The following is a 27,560-nucleotide window of genomic DNA, read 5'->3' as shown; positions in this document are numbered from 1 at the left end:
GCTAATTGAGTCCCCACACTAGTGAGATCGCACTAGTTAAGTTTGGCAGTGCGCGTGCGTACTTAATGCCCAGTGAAAGACAACTAGCAAAAGGACAAACCTGAACAAAAATACACACCTCCCCTTTATCAGACTCCCTACAAATTGCAGGCACGGACACAATGGAACTCCAGGGGGACTGCAAGCTCCAGAATGCAGCGCGGCCACTGCACCTGCCGTTTTTCTATTGGGAGGCGCAGAGCGGCTTGGCCTTTGTAGTTCGTATATGCGATCCCAGGATAGGCTGCTCTGGTGAGAGAGAGGCGGGGCAGGATGTGTCACGTGGCTCCCACTCCCGCCGCCGCGGCCGCCTTCGTCTTTCTCTGTCTCGACTGAGGGAGCCATCTTGCTCTTGCCGCGTGCTGGTGTTGGAGGACCCTCCCTGCTTCAGGTGAGACCCCCGGCGGTCCCGCCACTCCACGGCCATAGGCCGCTGCGCATCGTCTCCCCCCGCCCTCTTCGTCCGACACCCGCCAACCGCTTGGGCTGCCACTTCCGCCGTGGCGCGCTGAGTGGGGGCGGAAGCGGCTGGCTTGGCCTGTCGGTTACCGGCGGCGCAGCTGGGGGTCTGCACCTGAGGGAAGGTCCCCAGCACCACCGCTTTCCTTGGGGGCGAGCGGGCCAGCGCTGTTGCCGCCCAGATCAAGTCCCAGGAGGCAGGTGGTCCCTCGCCTCTGTTTTGTTACTCCTCGTTATTCACAACAATAACGCTGTGAGCTTTATACTACCTATCTGCGGTCACCTCCTTTGATCCTCCCACTCGACAGCTAAGGAAACTGAGGCTAGCAAGCCCCGCCCCCAGGCTCTGGAGACCGTATTCCGTTGCATTGCTCTTCACCTTGTAATGGCAGGATTTGTTTACAAGGCTGCCACCCTCGCTGAAACATTGCCTTGCCCATCATTCTAGCCCTGTCACACTGCCTGGTGCATAGTAGGCTGTCAGGAAGTTGATGATTAACCGACAGGCAGTGTTACACATCTAGTGAATGGCGGTTTCAACTTCCGTTCCCACGGTCTTTCACTGTACCAGCTCTGTCCCTTGAGTGGTAACAATAGTTACCAGTTTTTGAATATCTGCTGTGAATATCCCTGTGCTTGATAACGTAATCTTTACCTCTGAAAACAAAAAATACTGTGAAGTTTGTGGTGTTACACTTTTTCTAATACGGAAGGAATACAAGTTCAGAGAAGTAAAATATGTTTCTGAAGCCCTAGCTAGTAGAACCTTGATCCTTCTGATTCCAAAGCCTGTGCCTCTCTTAGAGGCCACATAATAAAAAGTCACGATTAAAGATTGCATTTATTTTATCTCTGTGTAAAAATGAGGTATGTGTAAGTGCCTACCATAATGCTTAAAATTTAGGCACTCAGTAAATGTTGGTTATAACTTCATTATTTGCACCGTTTCTTGAATCCTTGAGGAAAAGACTAAAAGATCCTAGGATCCCCAAGGAAGAACTCACTAATCATGGCCTTAAGAAGTTACTTCTTCCTTCTGGGCCTAGGAGGGCCCTTATTTCCAAATCTGTTAAATTGGAAGGGATGTGAGCTGTTTTGTGTATTTCTGATTTAAACCCTGCTGCTGCTTTCAAGTATTTGAGGTGGCATCCTATACAGGACAGAACTAACAGGTACAATAAAAAGAAAGGTTGATTGAGGAACAGGGAGTTAAAGCAGGTGATCTTTGAGATCTATTCCAGATTCTGAGCTTGACATCTCTTCTCTCATGAACTGAATCCAGTTCACTTTCTTACTTGAATTCCATGCACCCCAACCCTGGTAGTAGACAAAGAACCACTTTTCTTCTTCCCCTTCCAACTTTGAACTTCCAGCCTCCCTAAAATGCTTTTTCTCTGAGGTACTCCTTGAGAACAAGTTTTTGATTATACTTATTACCTGGAATGGAATCTGTTTGTGTTTGCACATTGATTTAAAGAGTTAATTTTGTTCTGGCTTTGTTTCAAACAGATCAAGGCTCTATTTTGACTTCCATCTCTTCCATCTCTTCTCTTGGGGATTGTTACTTCAAAATGCAGAAAAGCCCCAAAAAGTTTATCTTGTATCTGGTTCTAATATTTTCACTTAGCCCCTTTTTAAATAAAAAATTCCTTAGGCCCTTTGTTAGTTCACTACACCTTCATGGCCACATTACTTTGAGAACAGTGAATTTTGGTCCTTTTCTATAGAAACTGACTGTAGAGATTGGGATTTACATCAGCAGATTTAAGTCAGTGTCAGATTTGCGTGTCAGTGTCAGATTTAAGTTGAGATTGCCACACACTTAAGCCTTTTGATTTTGTACTCTATTCACACTTACTCCTATAAAAGAATTTTTTTAGCTGCTTGAGCATTGTGATACAGTGATGAGTAAAGATTGAAGAACTGTAAATTCTAAATGTTATTTAGGAACTGGACTTTGCCCTTAAAGCAGAGAGATACACAGGTTTGTATCTTAAGTACAATGTCAGAATACAGAATGATTAGTACTTATATAATCTTTGATTCTTTCATCTCTGAAATGAAGAAAACAATATCTTTTTTCATCTGGATGATGTTTATAAGGAGTTTAGAGAATCAACCAAAAAGTTTTGACAACAGCCTTACCCTTTATTCCCTCTGCTGTATCTCAATAGTGATCTGTTGATCTAAGAACAAGTAAAATAAGACTTCTAACATTGGTTTTTATTTGTTTATATAGTGTGGAATGTTTTGACCCATTATAAACTGAAGAACTTTTTTTTCCTTAGTAGGAAAGCGCTGACCAGACTAGGATTCAAGAGTTTTCAAAATCAAGATTAGCCTTTAAAAGTTTACTTTTAAGATTCTCCTGTTCCCTGCAAAATTTCATATTAATGTAGCAGAGAGAGGTTTTTGTCAAATTGTGCAAGAAGGCATTTTACCTTATGTGCAAGACTATCTTGACAGTTATGACATACTATGTTAGTGCAAGGTGTTGAATGAACTCTGTGGAAAGTGCTGCAGAAGCACCAAATGTCTAAAAATCTGGTTCTCTTTTCCTATTATTAACATACCAACTAACCTGGAATATAGGATGCCATGACTGCCTCATATCTTGACAGCTAGAGAGACTACTGAATTTTTTTCTTTGTCCAGATTTTGTCTTTATCTATGATTTAAAAAAATAATAGAATATGATTTGAGAGAAAAAGTTGTAATTTGCTAACAGCTCTATTCTGTAAAAATCTTTGGGGAAGAAACTGGTGTACCTACAGAGATTTTAGAATTGGTTAGGTTTTATTGAGTACCAAAGTACCGAATTACACTTTTAAGGAGGGATCTTCAAATAAATAACTTTAAATCTCAGTTCTATTTTCTGTTCGTATATACGGCTCCCTCTTGGTATTACTTAATTTTTGTTCTTTTGCTATCTGACTTATGAAGCTAGAAAAAGTGATTAATATTTAAAAAAATACAGACAGTATTATCATGGTGGTGGTGCATATTACAGGTTCAATGAACCAGTAGGTACTGTTGTATAAACAGTTATTTTGTTTTGGTAAATAAAACAGTGACTTTAACAAATTTATTTTTCCCCCCCTAGATTTACCAACAGCATGAATCAAGAAAAGTTAGCCAAACTTCAGGCTCAGGTCCGGATAGGGGGCAAGGTGAGTGTGGCATAAGAAAAATTGATAGGAGAATGTGTTATTACCAGATAGTATTATTATTTTGGATTTGTGGTCATTGAAGATCTAAAATTTTTTAAATTAATCAATATTAAACCACATTCCAATTTGAAAATAACTTGTCTAGATCTAAAATAGGTAATTAGAAGATATCTCTCTGATGGGTGCAATTGACATAGCCACCTTTGAGATCTTTTAACATTCTGGTGGTTAAATGATATGAACAAGTTATTCAGTCTTGTTAAACTTCCATTTTTGCATCTGTAAAATAAAAATGATCCTACATAAGATGCTTCTAAATATTAGAGTAATACTTATAAAGCACCTCAAACAGTGTCTGGCATAGACTAGACACTTATTAAAAGACAGCTGTTATTATGTTAGACCCACCCTCAGATATTCCTGGGTACTGAGGTTACCTTATCTTGACTGGATACCCCTACTGCTTCAGTTAGGTTTACAATGGGAGATGCAAAAGCTGATGGTACATTTGTTCATTGCTAGGTTTTCTTCCCAAATTCCTACTTGTTTTTCTGTGTTGGTGAATGTGAACGTGAGCATTCTTATTCCATGTCCTTTGAAACTTAAGGGAGAGTTAGTTCTGATCACTCAAAGTCTTTGATTCCCTTTAGTTCCAACCCTAGGTTCAAGGAGAATATTCTACCTTTATCTCTGCTCAATACAATCTTTGTCAAAGGAAAAGCAAGAATAGTGTTTACCTCAGACCTAGGGAGGGGATAGGTGGGACAATATGTAGCAGCCCCACTGTGTCATTTACTTTGATAATAACTATAGCTCCTGGGGATAGGAACAGGAGAGGGGGAAGGGAAGAAACAACTAATATTAATACTTTCTCCTTCTTTCCTGCTAAGTCGCTTCAGTCGTGTCCGACTCTGTGTGACCCCATAGATGGCTGCCCATCAGGCTCCCCCGTCCCTGGGATTCTGCAGGCAAGAACACTGGAGTGGGTTGCCATTTCCTTCTCCAGTGCATGAAAGTGAAAAGTGAAAGGGAAGTCGCTCAGTTGTGTCCGACTCTTAGCAACCCCATGGACTGCAGCCTACCAGGCTTCTCCGTCCACGATATTTTCTAGGCAAGCCTTCTTTCCTAGTAATACAGTTATCTGACTCCAGACTCATAGTAACAAATTCATGTAACCAAAGTACTAGTCACATTGTAGCAGCAAGTAATGTAATGTATCAGTGCAAAAGTTAGGAATATTCAAGAAACAGGGAATATACCTGGAAGAGCTTGATACAGCACTTCACTATAGTATATTTTAAGCCAGAAGGTTGGCACAGTCATTCAGCTAGTTTATTGAGCAACTGCTGATGTGCCAAGCATACAGTAGATAAATAAGTCAAAGTTTCCTGCTCTTGACACAGTTCAGCTTGGAAGGGAGATGCACTCACAATTACACTATAGAATAGTAAATATTAAAATGAAGTATAAGGTGCACCTGAGTCAAGGAAGTCATCACTGAGCAGAGATTTGAAGAATAAACAACAGGTATGAGAACAAGTAGATAGGGTGAAGGGTGAGATTGTCATTCTCACACATGCAAAGGCTTATGGGATGCCAAGATGCTTAGTGGATGGCATGATGCTTAGTGGAATGGCTTGCTTTGATTTGTTACAACTGGTGGCTCAGAGGTTAAAGCGTCTGCCTGCAATGCGGGAGACCTGGGTTCGATCCCTGGGTCGGGAAGATCCCCTGGAGAAGGAAATGGCAACCCACTCAAGTATTCTTGCCTGGAGAATCCCATGGATGGAGGAGCCTGGTGGGCTGCAGTCCACGGGGTCGCAGAGTCGGACACGACTGAGCAACTTCACTTTCACTTTTCACTTTCAGAGTTTAATTTAGAGTCAGATCATAGTTTTGTTTGTCATACTAAGGAGATTAGGATTTTATCCCATACGCAAGGTCAATTACTGAAGAATTGAAGAAAAAACAGTAACAGTGATTTTAAAAGATAGCTGCTGGCATTGTGGAAAATGAAAAAACAAGTTTGGCACAGAGGAGAAGCTACACCTTGTAGTAGTATGTGGGACACAAATTTAGGGTTTGTATATGACACAACTTAATGATGTGGGGGACAGAGGTGAGAGAGGAGTCTAGGATGGCCTCCAAGTTTCTGGTTTTAGAGCTACGAAAATTAGGAAGTATAGGAAGAATAGTTTGGTGGACTGATGAGCTTCTAGACAAGTTGATTTTAAGGTACATAAGGATCATTTGAGTTGTAACCAGCAAGCAGTTGAATCAGGAACACTTGACAAATTAATGGCCATCTATCTTAATAGTCTCTCTTAGTCCATCCTTTAACTAGATTTCATTACAACCTCTGCTTCTACTCACGGGGCTCTCTTTCACTCCCACCGGAGTTTCTAAGACTAAGCCTCCTGCCTTCCCTTTATAAGGCTGATTTCCTGAGTAATACTACAGAAGCTACCCAGAGATTAAAATCTCCTTTCCTTTCTTTTTACTCCTGGCAAGTCTCAGAAAGATTTAGCTTTCAAGATACAGGCTACTGTTTGTAGTGCTTCAGCTCTGCTTTAGGTTACATTTATTTAAATTGGGTTCGGAGTTTAATTCATTGTCTTAAATAGTTTTTCAATGGAAAAAATTACTTAGAGTTTCAAAATATCCATTTAGAAATGAAGTTTTCCTATCTCGGTAAATAGTATAATTTTCATTTGCTCAGGTCAAAATTCTAAACATCATTCTAGATTCCTTTTTTCCCTCATATCCCATATTTAGTCCATCAGCAAATCCTTTTGGTTCTTCTGACCATCTTAGCTCTCCTTATCTCCACTGCCACAGCCCTCATCTCTTGTCAGGACTTCTACAGTAGCTTCCTGATTGATCTCATTATAGTTCATTTTCCACAGCAACCTCAGTCATCTTTTAGAATCATAAATCAGATCCAAACCATTCTCATGCTTAAAACCTTCCAGTAGCTTCCTATTGCAGTTGATATAAAGTCTAGTTCCTGCTCATAGCACATGAGCAGGCCCTTACCAGTCTTTCTGATTTCATTTTCCTTTACCTTTCCCATTATTAATTCTAGTCATACTGGTCTGCTCTGTCTAAAAATGACAGGTTCACTCTTGTTTCATTTTTCTTGGATCACTCTTCCCCTAAATCTTTTCATGATTCTCAGCTTGTATGCCACCTCTTCAGAGGGACCTTCCCTGAGCATTCTAATAAAGTAGTGCTTTGCCCCCACCCAATATTCTTGTTGCTAATCCTGTTTAAATAATCTAATCTGTTTATATATTGACTTTTCCTTCCCATTGTAATGTATGCTCCTTGAAGTAAGAACTTGATCTTTTTCATTCCTAGGTTCTAGGACTCTAGAACACTCATAATAGGCATTTACCTGTTATGTCGTAATCTCCAAAGTTTCAGAATATCTTTAGAGGGTGGTAGATAGTATAAAAAACTTTCCTTATTTGTTGGAAATTTGAAGTAAAGCACACTTCAGATTATTTTCAAGTTAAAAAATTATTTTTTGTTAGAAAACTTTTGAAACAATGTATTAAAATGACACAGGCTAGATATTGGAAAGAATAAGAATAATTGGCTAGAAACTAACCTTCAAAAATCTGAGTTAGGCTGACAGTCACAACTCTGTGACTATAGGAAGTCTAATTAACCATTACTATTAAGTCTGCAATTTTTTCTGTGAGTTTTAGGAAGAATATTATGGAGAGGAAGACAAGTGATTACAGTTATCTAATGCATGGCATGCTAACACTTTTGTTTGGGTATCTTTCAGGGTACAGCTCGTAGAAAGAAGAAGGTGGTACATAGAACAGCTACAGCTGATGACAAAAAACTTCAGAGTTCTCTCAAAAAACTGGCTGTGAATAATATAGCTGGTATTGAAGAGGTATGATCACTTTGTAAATTGTTATGTGGATAAACAGAACATTCACAAGTGATTATCCAGACTTTCAAATGTAACATATCAACTTAAATGAATCTGAAACTCTGTTTTTGAAGGACTGGAGCTATTGAATTTGCCTACTGTATGAAATTGGATTGTCAAAAAAATGATTTTATTAGATGGTTAAGGAATTCATTATACTTTTCAGACTCAAAGTACTGGGTTAGCCAAAAAGTTCATTCAGGTTTTTCCATACTATCTTACCAGAAAACCTGTACGAATTTTTTTGCCAACCCAATATTTGCATATATGACAAAATTATGGACCTACTCTTTAATTCTAATGTAAAATAAGATTTTTTTTCTAATAATACAGAAATAAGGAAACCCAAAGATTTCTTCCAATAAGGTGGACTTTTTTCCCATAAGAGTACCTTTCTGCTCTTCACAGTCTCTCAAATTATTACTCAGAAAGCTCTTGCAGTAGCTCTACATGAATTGCATTTCTTATTAGGCCACTTTCAAAAACTATTAATTTAATTCTAAAATTATTTTGATGATACTACTTTTCTCAGATTGGAAGCCAAAGATTGATTTATGCAAGAAAAATTTTAATAACACCAACTATTTGTGATCTGTTACCATCTAGATCTACTTCGACCTGATGATTCCATTTCTGATAGTAACCAGTGTTTAAATTTTCACTACTATCAGATTTCATTACATCATTACCAGGTGTAGTACTACCTCACAAGTTTTAGTAGATTATTAACGCACATGTGCTGTAAAACGTAGATCAGAAACACTGTAGAGGTAATGATCACTATTAAAGAAATAGAAGAGTAACAAAGAAAAGGCAGTGAAATGGCAAAGTTTCACATGTTCCTTCCACCAGGGATATATGAACAAATAAATACATTGTTTAAATCTGCTTTGTACTTTCAAAATTAACATACTGATAAAATAGTAGGGAAGGTAAGTCACATGTATCTTTTCTCCTTATAGCTAGATATGGCTGTGCATTCTTACCCTGATAAGTATTAAAACTTCATTTGCAAGTCTTGAAATTAAGTATTTAAAATGCCTTTTTTCCCCTGAGCTATTAAAAGTTTTCATATATTTTCATTGACCTAAAATAATTTTCAGAAAGATCATTCTCTATCTGGGACATATTTGAAAAAAAGCAAATCTAAGCTTCTCTTTAAAAATTACAGCTTCATTAAAAAAAAAAAGAATAAGTGGCAATAATGGACATGAACTCTGATAATATTAAACCTAACCTACTAATAAGTGTTTAGGAAGTCTTATATCTTTGCCTATCTTTCTACTGTTCCAACTCCAACCCCTCCCCACTCAACCTCAACACTATTGACACTTTGAACCAAATAATTCTTTACTGTGAAAACTGTCCTGTGCATTCTAGGATATTTGGCGGTATTCTTGGAGTCTCCCCACTAGATTTTCAGTTAAGACAGCCAAAAATGTCTCCAGACTTTGATGCAGGTCCTTTGGGGGGCAAATCACCCTTTGTTGAAAACACTTCTTTAGAGAGAGGAAAAGATTTTATTTTCCTCCTTAAAGTATAGATTTTATCTCCAAGGGCATGCTTTTCTAAATGTTTGATTTTGTTCAGATTTGGAAAACTCTGTCGCCCTTATAATTAATAAAACTTTTAGTGTTTTACAGTGAAATAACAAACCAGTCAGTCAGTAGTCTTTGATCTCTTCAGCATATAATCAAACCTAATTGTAATGCTGTGCTGAGGTCATAGTACTTTTATAGTTCAAATTGTCATACTGAATATTTAATGGTAGTGAATATCTGCTATATGCCAAGCATTTTGCTAGGCAGTGGTGCATAAGATGTTATTCATAGTCTCTGTCCTTTAAAGCCTAACATCTAGTAGGGAAACTAGTCAGCTAGCCAGTTAAACAAAATATGTATTATGCATTTTAGCTCCGCAGTATCTCTTTGAATTAGTTATTGTTGGTTACAGATAAGAAAGTTGAGACTTAAGAGAGTCAGGTACCTGCTCAAGATCACATAGCTGGTACGTGTTGAATTCCAGGTTTGAGCTAAGTATGTCAAAACCAGAGTTCATTTTATTCATTGATTCATCTTGCTTTGGTCATCTTAGTTACACTTAGGCCTACTCTTGACCTTTTCCTCTCCTCCTGCCCCTCCTTCCTCCCCATTCTTCCAAAGTCCCACCAAAGAAAGGGACAGTACCTGCCTTATCCTGTATTATTGAGTACCTGCCATGCAGAATTCATTACTTACACCATCATGGATAAATGAAATTCCCAAAAGTATTTCTAAGGACATTGCTTTTTCTCCTTTTCAGGTATTAATGTAGGTGTTATTTTGTCCTATAAGTCTTCCTGATAGCACACATACACATGCAAAGAGAGGTTAGATGCCTTTCCTATGTACCTCCATAATGCCCTGTATTTAATTTTATTACAGCATATATAAAGCTATATTGTTGATTCATTTTTGTTGGTGTTGCCAATGCAATTCTGTTTGGGGAGTCATAGCTCCAAAATATTGCACAGAAAATGAATGGTACATATAGGCATATACTGATGCAATGGACATGAACTTGGGCAAACTTACGGAGATAGTGAGGTTCAGGGAGGCCTGGTGTGCTGCAGTCCATGGGGTCACAAAGAGTCAGACACAGCTGGACAACTGAACAACAATAGCAACAGTAGACATGTACACACTCTTATTGCACCCCTACCTCTGTATGGGTACATAAGTGACGTCTTCCAGTCCTCACTAGTCATACAGAGAAAATACACATAAAGAAAATTAACAACATGAAGTAACAGCTATAAAATTTCTGAATGTTTGAGCCTAAAATGGGAAGTTTTACTTTTTTCCTTCCTTCCCTCTTTCTGAAATTGATTTTTTGAGAACCAAGATATTTGTACTTTATATAACACTTTGCAGATATAAAATAATTTTATTTAGGCATATCTAATATACTGCATATAATCTGGTTTGCCTCAAACATTACATTTGTGTTACTATAATTAAACTATTTTTTTCTTCAAGAAAATGATGAGATATACTTTAAAAACTTTAAAAACAGCTTCTTGGAAGAAAAAAGAAACTACTACCTTAAATGTATACATGAAAAATGCAGTTTTCAGAAACATTAAAATAGGAAAAAATATATATGTCTTAGAATAAACACATTAATTACAGCTTGGGCTGTTTTGAACTTTTTCAAAGTGCTAAACTCTGGAACATACTATCTTTTAGGGTTTTGGCAGTTTAAGGAAAGTAGATAAAAACTTTTGAAAAGAGCAGATAGGAATGGTAAGAGAAGATAGCAATGGTAACATTGTGAAACAAAAATGACATTACTATGTTTTCTATACTTTGACCTTCAAAACATCAAACCAGTAGAAAGTACTCAATTTGGTGGCTTGGGCACAGAGAGATCAGTGGTGGGTTTCAAAAACTCATTGCACTTTTGCTTAGTAAAATTCTGATCTTACTTTCTAGGCCTTCAGTATTAGTGATTATTTTTTCCTCTCCTTAATGCTTAATTTATGTCCTCTTCAGATATGTAAAAGCTAAAGGACTGTTTGAATTAAGAGGGACTTCTCTGATCTTTTATGTATTAATTAGTTGTTGATTTGAGGTAGTAAGTTTAATTGTATGTAGATTTCTTTTACCTGTCATCAAAGACAGAAATCCAGAGCTGTCAGAAAGGGGCAGGGGAGTGCCAGAGACTGTTTCATACAAAAAAGCCAAGTAACTGACCAGGTTTTAGGAAGGAATGCCTATATGAACTCTGACAGTATAATCCAGAACTCAATTCCTGAAAAATTCTTACGCTCTATGACAGTTGAAGATACTTAGATGTGCTTCTTATTTGGTAATCTGATTGAATATAGTGACGGTGTTGTCACCCTGATGATAACATGAATCTATCAAAAGTAGAATCTGTTTCTTTTCTCAGAGACAATTGATTTTATCAGATGTATTTGGTAAGAAATGTCACCAAAAATCTGCTTCTCTGGTTCGGATGGTTTAGTTGCTTCATGGAATTTTACTGTTATCTTCAGGGGATAGCTTCTACCTTAACTAAGGTATATTCTGTCTCTATGAAACCTTTCCTTTTTTCCAGGCATAATAATCAACACTTTCTCTGTCCTTCCACTCCCCTTAACTTAAATTGCTCTGCTAGAATATGTTTATTATTACAACCTCATATTGTAGGGTATGATTACTTACTTATTAACCAAGTAGTCTGTTTGCCGTAGTCTCTTGATTACAAGAGTCTTGACAGCAGGAACTGTTTATTCATCATTTATAGTCTACAGCATGCTGACTCCCGTGGACTTCCCAGGTTGTTTGGGGCCTGTTAAATGTAAGAGATACTGATTATTCTAGGTGAAATTGTTTAGCAAGAAGTTAGTCATAGAGAGCTAGAGCTCAGGAGAAAGCTTAGGACTGGGAATTTAAATTTTGTAATTGTACACAAAAGTTTTACTGTTCATATTTTCCTTTTCTTGACCCACTGGTACAGAAAAAGGACTTAAAGTTCCTAAAGTTACTGGTTGACCCTTACTGTGGTTCCTTCTTCCTTCAACCTAGAACGTCAGGTGCCAGTGGGTGTACAGCTCTGAATGCAGGAGAATTAAAGGAAAGCACTCTGTCCCATTCACCTTATTATTACATAGCAGTCTTAGTTTCATTGGATATCTTGCCTTTTTTTTTTTTTGGGCCATGCTGCCAGCATGTGGGATCTTAGTTCACTAAGCAGGGATCGAACCCATGCCCCCTAAGTGGAGCATGGAGTCTTAACAATAGGACTACAAGGGAAGTCCCAGATACCCTGCGTTTTGGTTTTATGTTTTTCCACATTTTTATGTGAAAAAAACAGCATAAAATCTTCTATTTTAACCTTTTTTTCCGTTCCCTATGTGCGAATCCTTTTTTAACCATTTAAAATTTTTTTAAATTTTTTTAACTATTAAAAAATTTTTAACCATTAAAAAAAATTGAATTATAGTAATTTACAATGTTGTCTTAGTTTCAAGTGTACACCAAAGTGATTCAGTCATATATATAAATGACTGAATTACTTCACTTAATTTGATCATTTCTAGGTCTATCCATATTGCTACAAATGGCATTATTTCATCCCTTTTATGGCTGAGTAATATTCCATTGTGTGTATCTTCCACATCTTTCTCTGTTCATCTGTTGATGGACATTTAGGTTGTTTCCATGTCTTGACTATGGTAAATTGTATTCCTTTGAACATTGGGATGCATGTATCTTTTCAAATTTTTGTCCAGATATATGTCCAGGAATGGGATTACTGGATCATATGGTAACTCTGTTTTTAGTTTTTTGAGAAAGCTCTATACTGTTCTCCATAGGAGATGCATCAATTTACACTACCATGTAGGAAGGTTCCCTTTATCTCCACAGCCTCTCCAGCATTTATTATTTGTAGGCTTTTTAATGATGGCTTATGAGGTGATACCTCATTGTAGTTTTAACTTGTATTTCTCTAATATTTAGCAGTATTGAGCATCTTTCCATGTGCCTACTGGCCATCTGTATAATATCTTCTTTGAAGAAATGTCTATTTAGGTCTTCTGTCCATTTGTTAATTAGGTTATTTGGTTTTTGTTTTGTTTTTGATATTGAGCTGTTTACTTTGGAAACTGATCCCTTGTTGGTAACATCATTTACAAATATTTTCTCCCATTGTATAGGTTGCCTTTTCATTTTGTTTATGGTTTCCTTTGCTGTGCAAAAGTTTTTGAGTTTAATTAGGTCTCATTTGTTTTTTTTTGTTTTTATTTCCATTATTCTAGGAGACAGATCTAAACAAATAATGCTGCAGTTATGTTGAAGAATGTCCTACTTGTGTTTTCCTCTAGGAGTTATATTGTATCCAGTCTTACATTTAGATCTTTAATTCATTTTGAGTTTATTTTTGTATATGGTGTTCTTTTACATGTCAATGTCCGGTTTTCCCAGTACCACTTACTGAAGAAACTGTCTTTTTTCCCATTTTATATTTTTGCCTTCTTTGTCATAGGTTAATTAACCATAAGTGCATGGGTTTATTTCTGGATTTCCTTTTCTCTTCCATTGATCTTTGTGTCTGTTTTCTTGCCAGTATCATGCTATTTGTTTGTTTGTTTGTTTGTTTTTTAAATGGCTACACTGGGTTTTTGTTCCTATGTGTAGGCTTTCTCTAGCTGCAGTGAGCAGGGGCTCCTCTCTAGTTTCTGTGCACTGGCTTCTCACTGTGGTGGCTTCTCTTGCTGTGGAGCATGGGCTCTAGGTGCACAGACTTCAGTAGTTGTGGTGCATGGGCTCAGTCGTTGCAGCTCATGGGCTCCAGAGTATGGGCTCAGTAGTTATGGTACATGGGTTTAGTTGCCCTGTGTCATGTAGGATCTTCCTGGACCAGGGATCAAACTGGTGTCCCTTGCATTGTGAGGCAGATTCTTAACCACTGGACCACCAGGGAAAACCCAGTATCAACTGTTTTGATTACTGTAGCTTTGTAATGTCGTCTGAAGTCAAGGAGCTTGATTCCTCCAGCTCCATTCTTCTTTCTCAAGATTGTTTTGGCTATTCAGGATCTTTTGTATTTCCATACAAATTAAAAAAATTTTTGTTCCAGCTCCATGAAAAATACCATTGGTAATTTGATAGGGATTGTATTGAATCTATAGATTGCCTTGGGTGATGTGGTCATTTTGACAATTATGGCTCTCCCAATCCAAGAATGTGATATCTTCCCATCTGTTTGTGTCATCTTCAATTTCTTTCATTAGCATCATAATAGTTTTTAGAGTATAGATCTTTTGCCTCCCTAGGGAGGTTTATTCCTAGGTATTTTATTCTTTTTGATGTGTTAGTAAATGGGATTGTTTCCTTAATTTCTCTTTCTGATATTTCATATTAGTGTATAGAAATGCAACAGATTTCTGTATATTAATTTTGTATCCTGCAACTTTACCAAATTCATTGATGAGCTCTAGTAATTTTTCAGTGACATCTTTAGGATTTTCTCTGAATACTACTGTCATGTCATCAGCAAACAGTGACAGTTTTATGACTTTTTTCCCATTTTGGATTCCCTTTTTTTTTTTTTTCTTTTTCTTCTCTGATTGCTGTGGCTGGGACTTCCAAAACTATGTTGAATAAGAATGGTGAGAGTGAGTATCCCTGTCTTGTTCCTGATTTTACAGGAGATGCTTTCAGCTTTTCACCATTGAGTATGATGTTTATCATATGTGACCTTTATTATGTTGCAGTAAGTCCCCTATATGTCCACATTCTGGAGGGTTTTCAATGTAAATGTATGTTGAATTTTATCAGGAGCTTTTTCAGCATCTGTTGAGATGTCCTGTGCTTTTTATTCCTCAGTTCGTTAATATGGACTGCCAGGGAATCCCCTACCCTTTTTTCTTTTATGGATGATTTCACCTGTTATTCTGCTTCCTCTTCATCATCATTTCACTGATACTCTGTAGCATTTGCCAACGGTCTCCTTAAAATTTTGTGCTTTGCTTCTTGTCCTTTCTCCTCCTTTGTTTTGTCTTTATTTCTTGTGGTGTTTCCTTTTCTTTTCCACCTCACTGAACCATTATTTCCACAAAATTTTGTCATTACTATATTTGCTTCATTAATAGTTCTCAGAATTGGTCTTGGGACCACTTTTATTCAGAATCATATAGGTTGCTTTTTAAAGTTGAGACTCATCAGTCCACTGGAGAGGTCCAGAATTAGATTTCCATTTTAAGCATTTTCAAGTATACAATTCAGTGACATTAATTATACTCGCAGTGTTTTACAACCAACACCATTGTCTTATTTCCAAAATTTTTCATAATCCCAAATAGAAACTCTGTACCCATTAGAAGTAATAATTCCTCATTCCTCTTTCTCCCAGCTTCTGATATTCTCTAACCTACTTTTTCTTTGTACTTGCCTGTTACAGGTATTTCATGTAAGTAAAATCATAAAATAGTTGTCCTTTCATGTCTGATTTACCTCACTTAGCATGTTTTCAAGATTTATCTATGTTTAATGTGTATCAGAACTTTACTCCTTTTATTGCTGTATAATATTCCATTCTGTGGATAATACCACATACTATCCACTTGTTTATTGAGAAACATCTTTTGTTTTTAAAACAACTTCCCCCCCAGTATAACTTTTACAGAAAGTTAGGGGTATACATAAAATATGAAAAAATATTAATATTTAATCATAACTCCACTACTCAGAAATAATTATTATTAGTCATATCTTTCTTTTTCATCTTTATATGCATATATATACTTAACATATCTGAGACTACAGCTAGATGTACAATTTAAAACCCTTCCATTTTTGAATAGTATTATAAAAATTGTTTCCTGTCACTAAAAACTCTTAAGCATCATTCTAAGTGTCAGTATATATTCCAGTATGTGAACATAGAATATTTTAATGTTTTTTCTCATTTATTATGCGTTATAATGCTTTGGTAGTAAAGAATCACATATTTAGACTCATATATACATAAATGTTTATCTTCATCTCTGATTTCCTCCAGATAGATTCTTGGAAATGCAGTTACTGACCGAAAGATCATTAGTGTTTTTAGAACTCTTCATCCATATTGCCAAATTAATTTTCAGAAAAGGTATGCCATTTTACACTATTTACAGCATAGCTACAGAGAATCCGTTTCATCAGACTCTTGCCACTAGAGCATAAGGGAAAATGATCCCAGTGTATCATATAGTCTAATGACATCTGTTAACTTTCACTTTTATCAGTAATAATAGGTTATGCCTCATACTAGCCATACTAGCCAGAAATAAGCAATAACTTAAAAGGATTCAATGTGAAAGACACTGACTTATGGGAATGCAGAGGCTGTAATCTTCAAAATCTGACATCCTTTGGCCTTACAAAATCCAGACACTTATGTGCCTTATTCTTAAAATGTTTATTATTTCACCCCCATTAAAATATAGCAGAAAGAAAACAGAAGGTTAATTTTCTGATAAACATTTAAGTACCACTACATATAAGAAGCAGTAGCAATACAACTTGATTTTAAGACAGCTGTCAATTATGAACTGCAGTTAACTGGCCTAATGGGGACTTGGAGACACATACAAAAAAAGGTCACATAGCAGAATTTAAATTTCCTCTCTGAACTGAGAGGGCAGTTACCAGCAAGAACTGTGGGGTCAATTATAACTTTGTAAGCTTATTTATAGCCACAAAATCTTACCAGGGTGGAGGAATAAAGCAGGCATCAGCTTTACTAGCTAGAAGGCTGCTGTGGTTAATGTATGTACCCTGTTCAAAGGCTAGCAGTGGCGGGGGTTGTTAAGGTTTTGATAGCATAATTGAGCCACCCAGAAGTTGCCTGGAATGACTTTTTTTTTTTTTTTGCCAAGTTATGTCAAGATCCTTTATTCCTTTTTGTTAAAACCGGTCACAACACTAAGCTTCTGGCCCACCCTGCTGATACACAAGCCACAAACGCTTGCTCAGCAGTTGAAGCCTTTAATAGCATGTTTGAAAAGTGAATAAAAATCCATATAAAACAAATATTCAAATAGTTTCCATAGGAACACAGATAAGTGTGACCCCATCTCCCAGTCTTCCACATTGGTGCACCTGTGCCAACCCTACTCACATAGACATCTCAGAACTAGCAGTAATTAAGTTAAATGGTCCCCCCCAAACCCTTAAATCAAGCTAAACTTACAGTTAACAGCTACAAGAGTGGTATCTACACGTTAATACGCGTGGAAGCGCAGGCTGCCGAGTGCCGCTTCATGCCGCTCTCCCGGGCACAGGAAACAGGCAGGGGACTGACGTCCGGCTCCTCCACTCCGGGGGGGAAGTCCTGGGCCCGGATCTGCTGCATCAGTTGCCACGTTGGCCCTGACATCACATAGTAGATGGTGGGTCTCTGGAATCCATTGAAGGTAGAAGCAGCAGCAACAGTGTAAGCACCCATGTTCTCAAAGAGCATCCAATCGCCCACATGCATCTCGGGTAGGTTACAGCGCTCAACAATGCGGTCCAGGCCGTCACAGGTCGGTCCCCAGATGCTGGATGAATAATACTTCTCGTCTGGTTTGGGTCTCTTCTGCAGAAGAGGCTTCAAGTGTGCGTGGTCGTAAAGAATGCAGTTGAAGGAGCCATATACTCCATCGTTCACGTAATACATGAACGTCCGTTCACTAGACTCCTCTTCATCATCAGAGCCTGTCTGTTCCTTTAATACAAGTTTTTTGGCAATAATATTAACTGCAAGCGTGAAAGCTGATGCAACATAGTATCTGCCTGGCTCAGCTATGATTCTCACTCTAGAGTCGGACGGAAAATACTTGTCCAGTGCTGGGTTGATTACACTGGTGATCTCTTCAAATTTAAGCTTTACATCCTCAGATCCAGGAAAGCCACCACCAATATCAAGCAGATACATGTTGAAACCAACCTCAGCGCCCATGTCAAAGACACAGCGGGCATCAGAGATGGCCTGCACAAAGGTCTCAGGATCAGTACAGCCACTTCCCACGTGGAAGCTGACACCAATGACATCAATATCTAGCTCTTTCGCCCGTTCCAAAAGCAGCCTGCTGGTTTTGAGCGTGGCACCAAATTTGACACTGAGGCGACAGACTGCTTTGGAATCATCAGTGGCGATCCGCAAAACCAACTTGGCCTTTGGATGTGCCCTGGCAACTTTCATCAGCTCAACTTCACTATCAAAAGTCATCATCTGGACTCCGTTATTGGCAGCATACTTAATCTGAGACACTTGTTTACATGGATTTGCATACATAATCCTCTCTGGGGGCACCCCGAGACTCTGCACCAATTGTATTTCAGTCTTGCTGGCACAGTCAAATCCTGTCCCAATGGCAGCAAGTGTCTTCACTATGGTTCTGCTATCATTGCATTTGACTGCATAAAAGGGGGTGACCTGAGGAAGAGCTTTCAACCATCTCAGATGTTGCTTCAGAATGTCTCCCAGGTCCGCAACATAGAAGGCATCCTTATCATCAGAAGAAGAAACTTCATTAATTTTTTGGTCCAGAATGTCCTTGGCAGTAAAGCCTTCATCCAAGAAGTGGCAGTCAAACTCTTCATTACTAAAGCTGTTCATGGTCTCTTGATGTCTTTTTGAGACACAACAAAGTAGAAAACGTAAGAGATGGAATTTAAAGGGATTATGCCAACTTTTCACAAAGGCAATTCTCCAGGAATTCCAAGTCCACCGAAGATGCGTGTGCTCTCTGTACAGCACTGGAAATGTTCGATAAACACACAATCTGCTGTCCACCTCAGAGCGCAGGGGCACGGCGGGCCAACCCCATGGAGACAACGCGCCGCCGCCGAGCGCTGAAGGACCCGCCGGCCGCCCCGCCGCCCCCGTCAGCCGCTCGCCCGGCCGCCCGCCGCCTCGCTCCCTCCCGCGGAGGACTGCCGGCCCGAGGTGGCGCCGGAGCGCTGGCAGAGGGGCGGCGGCGGCGGAGGCTGAGGGGGAACTGACCTGGAATGACATTTTAAAATGGCCCTGAATTCTGTAGAGCATTTGGGCTCACTCAGAAAGGGCAGAACAGTAGGAAAAGACAGGCCTAAAAATAGTCTAGGAGGAATCGCCAGTCTATGTCTGACGCAGGATACAGCATGCTTGGGGCTGGTGCACGGGGATGACCCACAGAGATGTTATGGGGAGGGAGGTGGGAGGGGGGTTCATGTTTGGGAACACATGTAAGAATTAAAGATTTTAAAATTTAAAAAAAAAAAAGTCTAGGAGGTTCTGGGAGTCTCCATTGGAGGAACTACTGGTGCTATTTCTAAACCTTAATATGACCCCTCATCTAGCATTTGAGGTATTGAGGTCTAATAGCATCCATGATTTCAGAATAATCTGTATAAGAGGTGTTGATTCATTCAGCAAATTTGAGTGACTGTTATGTGCTGACATCATGAGAAACGCTGGGCTGGAAGAAGCACAAGCTGGAATCAAGATTGCTGAGAGAAATATCAATAACCTCAGATACGCAGATGATACCACCCTCATAGCAGAAAGTGAAGAGGAACTAAAAAGCCTCTTGATGAAAGCGAAAGAGGAGAGTGAAAAAGTTGGCTTAAAGCTCAACATTCAGAAAACTAAGATCAGCAGAGGGGATGTGGCCTGCTGACCTTGGGAGGTGGGGATAACGGACGCAAGCCGGTGCGACGCCATTTGCTGCGGCGAAGCGTCGGTGAAGGCGGATCTCGGAAGATGTCCATCACTAGACTCCCGCAGAGGCGACCCAGTCTCTCGCAGTTAGTTCGTGTCACCCTATCTCAAGCGTCTCCCTTCGGAGGAGTCGCCGCCACCACCCGGAGAGAAGTCGGAGACGCCTCAAGTGCGTCGTCACCGCCATGCCTAAGAACAAAGGTAAAGGAGGTAAAAACAGACGCAGAGGCAAGAATGAGAATGAATCTGAAAAGAGAGAGCTAGTGTTCAAAGAAGATGGGCAAGTAATCAAAATGTTGGGAAACGGACAATTGGAAGCAATGTGTTTTGATGGTGTTAAGAGATTGTGCCACATCAGAGGGAAACTGAGAAAGAAGGTCTGGATAAATACCTCAGACATTCTATTGGTTGGTCTTCAGGACTACCAGGATAATAAAGCTGATGTAATCTTAAAATACAATGCAGATGAGGCTAGAAATCTGAAGGCTTATGGCGAGCTTCCAGAATATGTTAAAATAAATAAAACTGAAATATTTGACCCTGGAGATGATGATGAAATCCAGTTTGAAGACATTGGAGATGATGATGAAGCCATTGATGATATCTAAAGCGAACTCAGCCTTGCACATTCCAGTTTTCTCTGAAGATTGTTCAACAGTTTGGATGTTAACTGTGACTCATTAAAATAAAAGTTTCATTAGCAGCAAAAAGAAAAAAGAAAACTAAGATCATGGAATCCAGTCCCATCACTTCATGGCAAATAGATGGGGAAACAGTGGCTGACTTTATTTTTCTGGGCTCCATAATCACTGCAGATGGTGATTGCAGCCATGAAATTAAAAGACGCCTACTCCTTGGAAGGAAAGTTATGACCAACCTAGACAGCATATTCAAAAGCAGAGACATTACTTTGCCAACAAAGGTCCATCTAGTCAAGGCTATGGTTTTTCCAGTGGTCATGTATGGATGTGAGAGTTGGACAAAAAAGAAAGCTGAGCGCCAAAGAATTGATGCTTTTGAACTGTGGTGTTGGAGAAGACTCTTGAGAGTCCCTTGGACTGCAAGGAGATCCAACCAGTCCATCCTAAAGGAGATCAGTCCTGGGTGTTCATTGGAAGGACTGATGCTGAAGCTAAAACTCCAATACTTTGGCCACCTGATGCAAAGAGCTGACTCATTGGAAAAGACCCTGATGCTGGGAGAGATTGAGGGCAGGAGGAAAAGGGGATGACAGAGGATGAGATGGTTGGATGGCATCACCGACTCAATGGACATGGGATTGGGTGGACTCCAGGAGTTGGTGATGTGACAGGGAGGCCTGGCGTGCTGTGGTTCCTGGGGTCGCAGAGTTGGACACGACTGAGCGACTGAACTGAACTGAACTATGTGCTGACACTTGAGGGAATGCTGTGTCTCATAAGACAGTGACCTCTAATCTCAAGGAATTCATCTTCTAGTAAGGTCAAAGATTGCAAACACAATTATACTACAAGATAATTTTGTATAGTATCAGTTTTCATGAAGTCGGAAGGTGCATAAACCACCTTAAGTTTTCACAGAGAAAGAAGCATCTGACCTGTGTCTTGGATAAATGGGAACTTGCAATGTGGAGAAGCAGGAAAAGGTTCTTCTAAACAGTGAAAACAGCCTATGTAAATACACTATGCATGGAAGGACATAGTAGTTTCTGGTAACTTCAAAACATGTCAGTATTATAGAAAATAAGAGCAAGGGCATCTGGAGTTCTGAACTGGGGTCAAAAAAAAAAAAAAAAAAGCCTCTTCCTCTATAATTCAAGTAGCATTCTTTACCTCAGCTACCTTTTAAGTGGAAAAAGCATTGTCACATAAAGGGAATACTTGATTGATTGAAAAAGGGACCTGAGAGCTGGTACGGAAGGTAGTTTAACAGTCTTTATTTGTCTGCTCCTTTTCTTATGCTATATATAGGTTGTATGACTTAACATAGATCAAACAGCAGTAAAGTCACTGGTTTTCATATGAAATGCATACAGTTTGCTTTATCAGTTCAACAAATTCCTCATCCTTCCTTTTGCCTCTTAAAAGAGTTGGGAAGTGTCCTGTTCATGTTGCTCGCTCAATAATTAATCCTTTGATAGTTCTAATAGCCTGTATCTAGGAGCCATATATAACCATGTTATTTTCTCAGTAGAGGGGAAGGAATGTTAGACTGAAATAAAAGATTCTGGCCTTTGTAACCTCTAGTATTTCATTTTCTCTACTCTAAAATTAAACTCTCCACCTCTTTCTGGACCTTTCTATTCATGAAGTTACATCTTTTACACAACCTCATTTAAAACAACCATTAATAAATTTCTGTTTCACAATCTGACATGGAATAGATATGACATATATTATTCATATATCTGCTGTTAACTTAACCTGTACTCTGAGATAGATAATTCTCTGACAAGCTTTTATGGTGCCACCCAATTGAATTTTTATAGACAAATAGGTGTTTAAGAATGTGAGTGACATCATAGAAAAGAAACTAAATAAAGTTGGGAAGCCTAAGTTTAAGTTCTGAGTTTGTACATATTCAGTTATTTGTCCTGGGTATATTGCTTACTAAACAACAGTATTGCTTAATCAAGAGCTTTTATCATTAGTATTTATTTCTCTAACAGGAGATTTGAACTAGGAGACCTCTAAGTTCAACAAATATATGGCCTGACTTTTTTTGAGCAATACTGATTTTAAATCTCTTGTGACTGTAATGTTTGTAAATAAAAAATATCTCATATTCCAATGTTGGGATACTTTTCACCCCTGGTGGTGTTATAGAAGTCATTTATTGTTAAGTGATGGGTCTTGATTTGGAAAAATGTAGTCCTACCATATCTTTATTCTTTTCCCATACTAAAATTATGTGATTCTGGGATGGATCCAGAAAAGCATCCCATTTCATATCTGCTGTGCCACTGCTGCCTTCTCATGCCATTCCTCTCTCATACTTTAAGCTACTTTTCCATTGAACTTTTCTACCTACACAATAATTATCTTCAGAAGTACATAGTTTATTTTTTTCTAAAGTTAACATAAATTATATTTAACTCATGATTTTTGTTCAGTTGGATTAAATGCTTACTCTGTATAGTGTTTGTGGGATTTAGTTACAATTTTCTAGGGGACTTGCCTTTTATTTTCTCTGTGTTCCAGGTCTTGCCTGAAATTTAGAAGCCCCTTTCTTCCCCTTCCTTTCTGGTGCTGTGTGTCAGTGGTGGTGATCACCTCTGAGGAAGAAAAGCCCACTTCCACTGACCATGGAGAACACTCAGCATCTCTGCTTGATTCTGACAAGGGCAGTTTTTGGATGGACCATGAAATGCCTCTAAAGTAGCCAAGCATTAACTCTACTAACTTTTTTTATATAATAAGCATGTTACCACCAAGGTAACTTACCCAGTGAAGTCAACTGCATAGTGTAATCACATTATTTACACATTTAACTTATATGCAAATATAATACATACAGCTCTACTAAAACACAGCAAGAGTGAGAGAGAAAAATAACATTTTACATAGTGCACACACATTCAACCTTCCTTTTCAGTGAGTCCCAGGCAATGGATGAGATTAAATCTGAAGCAGTTCATATTGAGGAAAGCTATTGAAAGAATATGGAGATGATTTTAAGGGTTTCCTAGTAACTGATAAATGTTCAGATGGCTAGACAACTGAGTGGGAGAACTTCTTGTCATTTACAAGGATTATTAAAGGTTGTTGAGAAGCTCCACTTAAAAGGATTAGAGGAACTGACAAAATCTCCTGTGAAGAATGACATGAGGAAAACAAGTTGAAACTTCTATAAATTTACTAGATATTCGAAAGAGTGAAACCCTGATTGATTAAATTTCTGAGTGTTCTTTATGGGTTTTCAGTGGTTATTTTTACCATACACTATTATCTCCTTACCACCTGTTCCATAAGTAAGATGCTAACTATTGTACAGATACAGTAGTATCTGTATGGATTTAGTTTGATAGTGTTAATTGAGTAATATAATGGGTAATTTCATTAAGAAGCCAATTCTTGGCTGATAACTCCCTTTTTAAAAAAATGTGGGCATGATCTTCCTTCTCATAGTAGAAATCTTTGAATTTAAAATCTAGATTCTAGGGAATTCCCTGGCAGTCCAGCAGCTAGGACATGGCATTTTCACTGTTTTGTACCCAGGTTCATTCCCTAGTCAGGGAACTAAGTTCTTATAAGCCATGTGGCATGGCCAATAATAATAACAATAGAATCTAGATTCTATAATAAAGTGATTATTTCTTTACCATCCTAGTAATTTGTGCCATAAACACCATTTTACTTTGTTGCTGGGGTGTTTTTCCACCCAAATTCACTGCTTAGATAATTATTACTTCAGGATTGCAAAACTACCTACCAGGTAAAAAACAAGAATTGTTTTTAATTGCTTTTTAAACAGATATTTTTGAGTTGTACCAAATAAGTGAAATACATTTTTTTCTGTGATTATACAGGTGAACATGATTAAAGATGATGGGACAGTTATTCATTTCAACAATCCTAAAGTCCAAGCTTCCCTTTCTGCCAACACCTTTGCAATTACCGGCCATGCAGAAGCCAAACCAATCACAGAAATGCTTCCTGGAATATTAAGTCAGCTTGGTGCTGACAGCTTAACAAGTCTTAGGAAGTTAGCTGAACAGTTCCCTCGGCAAGGTGAGTATTTCAGGTTAATGCCTCTTTCCCTTCTCATCTTGCTTAAAGAACCTAATGATTTAAAGGTATCTATTTCATGCTGGAAGGATTTGCCTGTTCATAAATTTTACTTTTATAACATTACTTGTATGCTTCATAAATTTTTGAGTTTGTTCCTTCAGTGATTAATGCAGTGCAGTCTATAGACTATTCGGATACATTTGGTGGTAATATAGAGAGTTGGGAGGTAATTACCTAAAAGGAAATTTTATAAATAGTTGATTTGGTATTTACTTCTGACTAATAACAAGAAGATAGTGATATCACAGAACTATATTTTCATTTAATATTGTTAATGCTACTACAAATGAAGCAACTGTAAGTTCTGAATGTCCAAAATAGTCCTGGTTTCAAATTTGTCTTGTCATTCCTGAAAATCAGAGCCTTTTATTTCAGTGTTCATTCTACAAAGCTCGATACATTTATGCCAAATGAGATAGAAAAAAATCTTGAGTGTTGATTTTTTTATTTGAAGAATATGGAATTTGGAGAATAAATTTAACTATAACATCTTTATTTAAACTCACCTAAATTATTCCATTTTGCATGTTGTACCTTCACTACACATTGAGATTGCCAACCATATTTAGTGTATATCTAAAGAAGTTAAACTTCTATTAATTTTTGTAAATGAAAATATGGCATTTAGATTAGAAAATATTTAGCTTCTCCTGAACAGCTATGTAAGATTTGTTTCTATAAACTATGTAGACAGGCAAAAAAAAGTAAACACTGTAAGTGTTCCATAAAGGTCTTTGTTCTCAGTGACTAATTTTAAAGTAAACTTTTTGTAGTGCTGGATAGCAAAACCCCAAAACCAGAAGACATTGATGAGGAGGAGGATGATGTTCCAGGTAAGCAACCTTTCTTTAGTTTTAAGACTTTTTGCATCCTGTTTATCTCATTTAATTCATTGTGATGATTTTTCAGTTTTTTGTTGATGGTGAGCTTGTGAATTTAAATGGATTCATAATGATGTGCATACAATCTAGTCAAAAAACCCATTTAGAATGGGGAATCAGAAATTGCTGCATTTACTGAGTTAGAGTATGCCTTTATTAAATTGGAATCATTGTGATTATGAATTTATGTTATAGCATTTCTGTAGGAATTATGATTGACATATGGAAATGCTGTTCACCTTAGTAGTTTTCCTTAAGGTTTCTATTTTAAGCAGAAATTGAAGCATTATTAGTGAAATGCCCCCAATTTGTTTCTGCCTCTTGTCCTATGTCTTTTCAGGCTAATTCTGGTAGCAGCATTTGTTGAGCCAGAAGATAGGGATTGCATTTACTTTCTTTTTTGTAAATTTAACTCATTAACTTTTTTTTTTTTCAGATCTCGTAGAAAATTTTGATGAGGCATCAAAGAATGAAGCTAACTAAGATCTTTTCTGATTTTTGGAAGCTGGCATGGACTAGATTAACAAATCAGCTATGTGGTTCCAAAGTTTTACAGACACGGAGAACATCAACTGTTACTAGTTCAGTAATATAAATATTTTGTATATTGATAATGCTGTTTGTTCAGCATTTTTTGGTCATTAATTTTGCATTTTGCACTTCCTCCCAGGATCTGTTCTTTTGGTCAAAATACGAAGTGTTGGTGCAGTTTGAGGGTCTTTTGGTTTTTGATTCTTGGTTTTTTTGTTTTTTGTTGGGGTATTTTAGGTGTGTGTATGTGTGTATGTGTGTGTGTGGGTATGTGTGTATACAGTGGAGAGCAAATTGGAAACCAGTTTTATTTATCCTCCTCCTTACCCCAGTAGAAATAAAACAAGTCTTTACATTTGTTACTTTTTATTTTTTCTAATGATGCACAGAATTAATAAAAAGTGAGGGTCTTGGATTTCAAATCTGAGGAGATTTTTACCGTTGGAGGTTTTGGTTTTAATTTGCTTGGTTAACATATTTCTCATATATTTTTCTGGGCTTAAAATGTCTTGAGATATTTTGCCACCAGCTACAGGCTGGCATGATGGGTAGCATATCTTTGGTGAGTTGCCTTAGATTCACTTACCTAGTTAGACCCAAAAGAATTTCTTCTAGCTTTCTTCCTGAATCCCTTGTTTCCTCTCCTCTCGGTCTCCAAATGGCCTGGTCAGCCTGTAGCAATGTTCTTCCTCATCTTCCATCTAGCTTGAGAAGGATGTTCTCCGTATAGAATTAAGTGAGTGCCTAATCCCTCTTTTTGTAAGATGGTTTTTTCATCTTTGAGGAACAACAGCTCCGTCTTCAACTTTTTAATTTTTTTGATTTTACAGTTTGGTAGATTTCAAACTGGAGTAGCTAGCATGTGCTTGCTAAATAATTTTATGCCAGCCTTATCCTGTGTTCTAGCTGTTCTTAATAGCAGGTGCAAAAATGCCTCTTTTTCAGCAAGGTTGAAGTTGGGAATGTCCTTTCGAATCAGAAAAAATAGGCCATAGACTCATTCCCCAGCACAAATGGGCATTCTGTGAAATGGTACTGGCCCCAGGAGGACTTCTTCAACCATTCCTCTACTCCTGGCCTTGAACCTACCTCTGGATTGGATCTTACTATTATAGCTGCTCACAGCATCCTCCTGCATGCTTAGGTAATGCTTTGGGGGAGTACTGGTAAAACACAGTATTTATTTTTTCACCTCCTTTCAGAGGACTTGGAGGTAAGTTGCATTCATTCACTGAAGCTTCCCTCTTGCTATCTGATGATAAAAGCTTGCACTTTGTTATATCAGCATTTGTTAGAGCCAATATTTAAGAATAAGATTTAGAAAATCTGTCATGACCCATCATAAAACTATGGCTTAACCTTGCAGCATATCAAATCTTGTTTCAAGCTAGATATCTTTATTTGATATCTCTAGTGCAAGACCAACAACATATCAAGAGATCTATAGACACGAAAGCAAAGCTCTTGTGTTTTTTTCCATCCAGACACCTCAATTTATTTTATACATTTGTTGGTTTTTCCTGTTATGTTTTATATAATATATGGA

The 27,560-nt window shown here is 38.0% G+C and overlaps 3 protein-coding genes across 4 annotated transcripts; 2 read left to right on the top strand and 1 right to left on the bottom strand.

Moving 5' to 3' along the window:
- Positions 1-334: 334 nt before the first annotated feature.
- On the top strand, positions 335-27,560 carry BTF3L4 (basic transcription factor 3 like 4). Of its 2 annotated transcripts, XM_052636807.1 has the most exons (7): positions 374-430; positions 2,446-2,482; positions 3,602-3,668; positions 7,465-7,578; positions 24,341-24,542; positions 25,376-25,435; positions 25,920-27,560. In XM_052636807.1, the coding sequence occupies exons 3-7, from the start codon at positions 3,615-3,617 to the stop codon at positions 25,964-25,966; spliced, it is 477 nt and encodes a 158-aa protein (XP_052492767.1). In that variant the 5' UTR covers positions 374-430; positions 2,446-2,482; positions 3,602-3,614; the 3' UTR covers positions 25,967-27,560. The 2 variants fall into 2 exon arrangements, with proteins under 2 accessions (XP_052492766.1, XP_052492767.1); XM_052636806.1 differs by lacking the exon at positions 2,446-2,482 and having other exon boundaries at positions 335-430.
- LOC128044532 (ornithine decarboxylase-like) lies at positions 17,350-18,914 on the bottom strand. Its single transcript, XM_052636805.1, has one exon. The coding sequence runs from the start codon at positions 18,748-18,750 to the stop codon at positions 17,365-17,367; it is 1,386 nt and encodes a 461-aa protein (XP_052492765.1). The 5' UTR covers positions 18,751-18,914; the 3' UTR covers positions 17,350-17,364.
- On the top strand, positions 20,019-20,441 carry LOC128044534 (eukaryotic translation initiation factor 1A, X-chromosomal-like). The gene is made up of 2 exons (XM_052636808.1): positions 20,019-20,210; positions 20,262-20,441. Exons 1-2 carry the CDS (start codon positions 20,019-20,021, stop codon positions 20,439-20,441), a joined length of 372 nt encoding a protein of 123 aa, XP_052492768.1.

Source organism: Budorcas taxicolor, chromosome 3 (genome assembly GCF_023091745.1).
Source record: "Budorcas taxicolor isolate Tak-1 chromosome 3, Takin1.1, whole genome shotgun sequence".
In the NCBI taxonomy this organism is placed as follows: domain Eukaryota; kingdom Metazoa; phylum Chordata; class Mammalia; order Artiodactyla; family Bovidae; genus Budorcas; species Budorcas taxicolor.
This window is presented reverse-complemented; position numbering and strand designations above follow the sequence as displayed.

Excerpts from the sequence above, each read along its gene's own strand:
- BTF3L4 (XM_052636806.1), top strand. The coding sequence starts at position 3,615 with ATGAATCAAGAAAAGTTAGCCAAACTTCAGGCTCAGGTCCGGATAGGG. Across the intron at positions 3,669-7,464 it reads AGGTCCGGATAGGGGGCAAG|GGTACAGCTCGTAGAAAGAA; the intron begins GTGAGTGTGGCA and ends GGTATCTTTCAG. Across the intron at positions 25,436-25,919 it reads GGAGGAGGATGATGTTCCAG|ATCTCGTAGAAAATTTTGAT; the intron begins GTAAGCAACCTT and ends TTTTTTTTTCAG.
- LOC128044532 (XM_052636805.1), bottom strand. The coding sequence starts at position 18,750 with ATGAACAGCTTTAGTAATGAAGAGTTTGACTGCCACTTCTTGGATGAA.
- LOC128044534 (XM_052636808.1), top strand. The coding sequence starts at position 20,019 with ATGCCTAAGAACAAAGGTAAAGGAGGTAAAAACAGACGCAGAGGCAAG. Across the intron at positions 20,211-20,261 it reads GAGGGAAACTGAGAAAGAAG|GATAATAAAGCTGATGTAAT; the intron begins GTCTGGATAAAT and ends CAGGACTACCAG.